Genomic DNA, 5,000 nt, shown 5'->3' with positions numbered 1-5,000 from the left:
TAAAGAGGAGAAGAGAAGGAGGAAAGATGAGGGAGGAGGGATGTAGACGGAGCTAGGAAGGAGTAAGAAGAAGAAGGTTGAGAAGGATGGAGGAAAATAATTGAAGGAAGAAGGGTGGCCAGAGCGGGAGGGAGGAAGAAAGAGTGGGGGTAAAGAGGAAAGGATGAGAAAGGTGGAAGAAAGGAGGAGAGAGAAGGGAGGGGGAGGGGGAGGGGGGATACGGCGACGCCCACCTAGTTGACGGATTAACAATTATCATTAGAGCGAGTCTACGTGCGCGCCACCTGTTGCCCAACTTTGCATTTCCCGGCAAGCACTTCTCGTGTGGGGGTCTGTTTCTCTCGACCTGCTTGCTTCTCTTTCTTCTTCCTCTTCTTCTTCTCTTTCTTTCTCTTTCTCTCTCTCTCTCTCTCTCTCTCTCTCTCTCTCTCTCTCTCTCTCTCTCTCTCTCTCTCTCTCTCTCTCTCTCTCTCTCTCTCTCTCTCTCTCTCTCTCTCTCTCTCTCTCTCTCTCTCTCTCTCACACACAGACACAGACACAGACACAGACACAGACACAGACACAGACACAGACACAGACACAGACACAGACACAGACACAGACACAGACACAGACACAGACACAGACACAGACACAGACACAGACACAGACACAGACACAGACACAGACACAGACACAGACACAGACACAGACACAGACACAGACACAGACACAATCACTCTCACTCTCACTCTCACTCTCACTCTCACTCTCACTCTCACTCTCACTCTCACTCTCACTCTCACTCTCACTCTCACTCATTTTCATTTTCATTTTCATTTTCATTTTCATTTTCATTTTCATTTTCATTCTCACTCTCACTCTCACTTTCACTCTCACTCTCACTCTCACTCTCACTCTCACTCTCACTCTCACTCTCACTCTCATTCTCATTTTCATTTTCATTTTCATTTTCATTTTCATTTTCATTCTCACTCTCACTCTCACTCTCACTCTCACTCTCACTCTCACTCTCAATCTCACCTTCACTCTCACTCTTACTCTCAATCTCTCTATCTCTTAAATGTTCTGTGTGTGTGTGTGTGTCTGTATGTGAGTCTATATGCTTATGTGCGCATGTATGTAAACCGGCTTGTGCATCTATGTCTATGTATACTTGCAATCTGTCTCACTGCATCTGTGTACGCATCCACAACCAGGCAGTCACGGAGACAAGTGAATAAATAATTTCGCTCTTCCCCCGACACATACCCCCCCCCCCTCATCCAGTCTCCCCAGGTGTCCCCCACCCCTCTCCCTTCCCATTACCCCCCTCATCCCCCAAACCCTATGCCTCTCGCCCTTCCACTGCCCCCTAGCCCCTTGAAGTCCTCCCTAAGCCTCCCCGTGGCCTAGTTCCTCTCTACAGCCCCTGAAACTCCCCTTCCCCAAGCCCTTCCCAGCCCCTTCCCCAGGTCTTCTCCCCCCCCTCCCCCGGCAGCCCACCGCTTGCGACACCCGTTTAAATAATAGTGTATTAAAGAGGATGATCCGCGACCCGTGTCATTACGCCAAGGGAGCAGCGGCGCCCTCTCTCTCTCCCGCGAGTGGGGACCGCCAGTCCTACTCGGCAAACCACAATTGAGACAATTCGCTCTGCCAGTAACAGTATGCAGTCGTCAGTCCCTGGGGATTGTTATGCTCCTCTACCTCTGCGTATACATTGGTGCAATATCGCCATGCGCCGTAGATCACCACCCTGTCAGCCTGCAAATCTGCTCTTCATGCTCGCGGGTTCAGGGTAATTAAAGCCTCGCCCCTCACCATACACTATAGATCACCACGCTGTCAGCCTGCCGATCTGACCTACATGCGTGTGGGTTCAACGTAAATAAGCCTCTCCCTCCCCCTTACCCCTTCCCCCCTCCCCCTTACCCCTCCCCCCCTCCCCTCTTACCATAGCAGGATTTGACGTCGCCTGAGAACTCTGACAAATAACGGTTGTTTACCCCTTTTGCGAAGCGCTTGCATCTATTTTGCAAATCGCCGCCGACCGCATCCGAGGGATCTGTTGCTAGAAAACGCTCTGTGAAACATTACTAGGATATGTGAGACTTTCGATCAGCTTGTGAAGTTAAAAGTTAGAATGCTATGCGACGCCGATAAACAATTCGTATGATCGTTATAATAGTATGTAAAGCCGCTAAAGGTTATTTGGAATGTTAAACAGTATGGTAAGACATTAAACATTATGCGAAACCAGAAAATGGCATCTGAGACGTTAGAACCGTATATGATGATGCAATTGCTATTTGGAATACGTTAGAAGAGGCATGTGAAACGTGTGAAGCTTATAAAAGTTATGTGAAAGTTGGAACATCATGTGAAGATTTAAAAAGTTATGTGAAATGTTAGAACATCACATCTTAAGATTATAAATTTATGTGAAACGTTAAAACATCATGTGAAGATTAAAAAAAGTTATGTGAAACGTTAAAACATCATGCGAACATTTAAAAAGTTATGTGAAACGTTAAAACATCATGTGAAGATTTAAAAAGTTATGTGGAACGTTAAAACATCATGTTAAGATTATAAAAGTTATGTGAAACGTTAAAACATCATGTGAAGATTAAAAAAAGTTATGTGAAACGTTAAAACATCATGTGAAGATTAAAAAAGCTATGTGAAACGTTAAAACATCATGTGAACATTTAAAAAGTTATGTGAAACGTTAAAACATCATGTGAAGCTTATAAAAGTTATGTGAAACGTTAGAACATCATGTCAAGATTATAAAAGTTATGAGAGACGTTAGAACACTATGTGGAACATATAAAAGTTATGTGAAGCGTCAGCATGGCATATCGGAGCTTTTAGACATTATGTGAACTTTAGGACAATTTCCGCAGGAAATATTACATCAAAACTGTGGGAAACGTTACGATGATGTGAAACATTAAAACAGTATAACCATCAAAAGTACCCTATATTTTATTGTATTTTTGTTGTTTTCCTATGAAATCTAGACGTGATTACTGCACAATATAATTTCAGTTATCTTATGGTCAATAAAATTACGGTTAGCACATGTGTAATCAACTCGTGAAAAATCTGTACAAGTGTTATCTCATTCAATCATGTGTGTGTGTGTTTACATTTGCATTCTCATACTTGTGAGGAGTGAGTGAGTGAGTGAGTGAGTGAGTGAGTGAGTGAGTGAGTGAGTGAGTGAGTGAGTGGGTGGTTGGGTGAGTGAGTGAGTGAGTGAGTAAGTAAGTAGGTGAGTAAGTGAGTGAGTATGTGAGTTCGTCGCAGCGTACAATAAATCTATGAATAAAAACAATATATAACAAAAAAAAACTACAAGGTAGCCATTTTTGTAAACTTCTCGGACGTTCCCGTTACCCCTTCCCCTACTCCCCTACACTTTCTCTTTCCATTTCCCCTTCAGCTCCCCGTCTCTACTCCAATTCCTTATTCCCTCTCCACCCATTCTCTTTCCCCCTCCCCCCTCCATCCCCATTCTTTTTCCCCATCCCACCTCCATCCCCATCCACCCCTTTCTATCCCCACCCCTACCCCCTTCACCCCCCACCCCACCCTCCTCACTATCCCCCTACCCCGCCGGCGCCCCCCCCCCCTCTCTCTCCCCACGCCTTGAAATGACTTTATAACTTTAAGTTCATGAGCATCGCTTCCCCGTTCACATCTAAGTTTTCAATTTACATTTTAAATATAGGGCTTCCGACTGACAGTGAAATTTAACACAAAAAATGGACGGAGGTGGGGGACGGAGGTGGGGGACGGAGGTGGGGGAAGGGGGGTGTAGAGAGTAGGGGTATATTTTTCCACCTCTCTCTATATATACATATATATGTATATATATGTATATATATATATGTGTGTGTGTGTGTGTGTATGTGTTTTCCTTCAACTCTGTGTGTGTGTGTGTGTGTGTGTGTGTGTATGTGTTTTCCTTCAACTGTGTGTGTGTGTGTGTGTGTGTGTGTGTGTGTATATGTATATATATATATATATATATGTGTGTGTGTGTGTGTGTGTGTGTGTGTGTGTGTGTGTGTGTGTGTGTGTGTGTGTACATATGAACATATATAAACATATATATATATATATATATATATATATATATATATATATATATATATGATATACATACTTTATTTGTGTATGTGTGTGTGTGTTTTAGCGTATACACGCGTATATAATAAAGCTAATCCCCCGTAAGCTAATCCAGCAAGCCCTTCCCGCTCCAACCCCCCGAAGAAGCTCTGCGCCCAAGATCTCACCTTGCGGAAGTCCCCTTGCACGACCATGCTTGGAGGGTCGCGGGCCCGCGATGGACCAGCCACCTGACGCCGTGGGGAAGCAGCCAGCTCTGCCCCGACTCCATTTGACCCCTCCTGCCGGAAAAGGGGGAGGCCGTTAGTATTTGGGGGTCGACAGGGGGAAGTTGAAGTCTGAGGCTGTTGGTAACCAGAGGTCGTTAGTATGAAAAGGTCGTTAACACTTAAAAGATTGTAAGTACAAAAAGGTTGTTAGTGCTTAGAGGATGTTAGCATATAAGGGTTATTAGTCTCTCATGCGTCATTAGTAGTCTGAGCAGTGATCAACTGATATATGGGATATGGGTAAACCTAGTTGCAGTGCTTATCTTTTGGCGGAAATGAGATGTTCTTTAATTAAGATAAGATTAAGATAAGTATTCCACATTTTCTAAAGGTGATGATAATCATGATGATGAGTTTAATAATAATAGTGATAATAATAGTGATGATAATGATAAGAGTAATGATAATAACAATGATAATAGTAATGATAACAATAATAATGATAATAGTAGATTATTGCCATGACTTATGTAATGATGTGATGTTTATACATAGTGGTTATTATGTGACATTTACATTCAGTGGTTATGATGGATGAATGATGATGCATCTGTAACTTGATGATGAGAAGATTGTAAAGGTAAAATTACACAACAAAACAATACAGAA

At 43.2% G+C, this 5,000-nt stretch overlaps 1 protein-coding gene across 1 annotated transcript in view; it reads right to left on the bottom strand.

Moving 5' to 3' along the window:
• Positions 1–5,000, bottom strand: part of RhoGAP100F (Rho GTPase activating protein at 100F) — a 237,600-nt gene that overhangs the window by 62,511 nt on the left and 170,089 nt on the right. Inside the window, exon 4 of the mRNA XM_086549233.1 lies at positions 4,290–4,403. Coding sequence (XP_086405359.1) covers positions 4,290–4,403 — 114 coding nt within the window. The remainder of the gene's footprint in view (positions 1–4,289; positions 4,404–5,000) is intronic.

Source organism: Penaeus japonicus, unplaced genomic scaffold (genome assembly GCF_977035675.1).
Source record: "Penaeus japonicus unplaced genomic scaffold, GWHDUDI00000001_assembly GWHDUDI00000022, whole genome shotgun sequence".
Taxonomy (NCBI): domain Eukaryota; kingdom Metazoa; phylum Arthropoda; class Malacostraca; order Decapoda; family Penaeidae; genus Penaeus; species Penaeus japonicus.
This window is presented reverse-complemented; position numbering and strand designations above follow the sequence as displayed.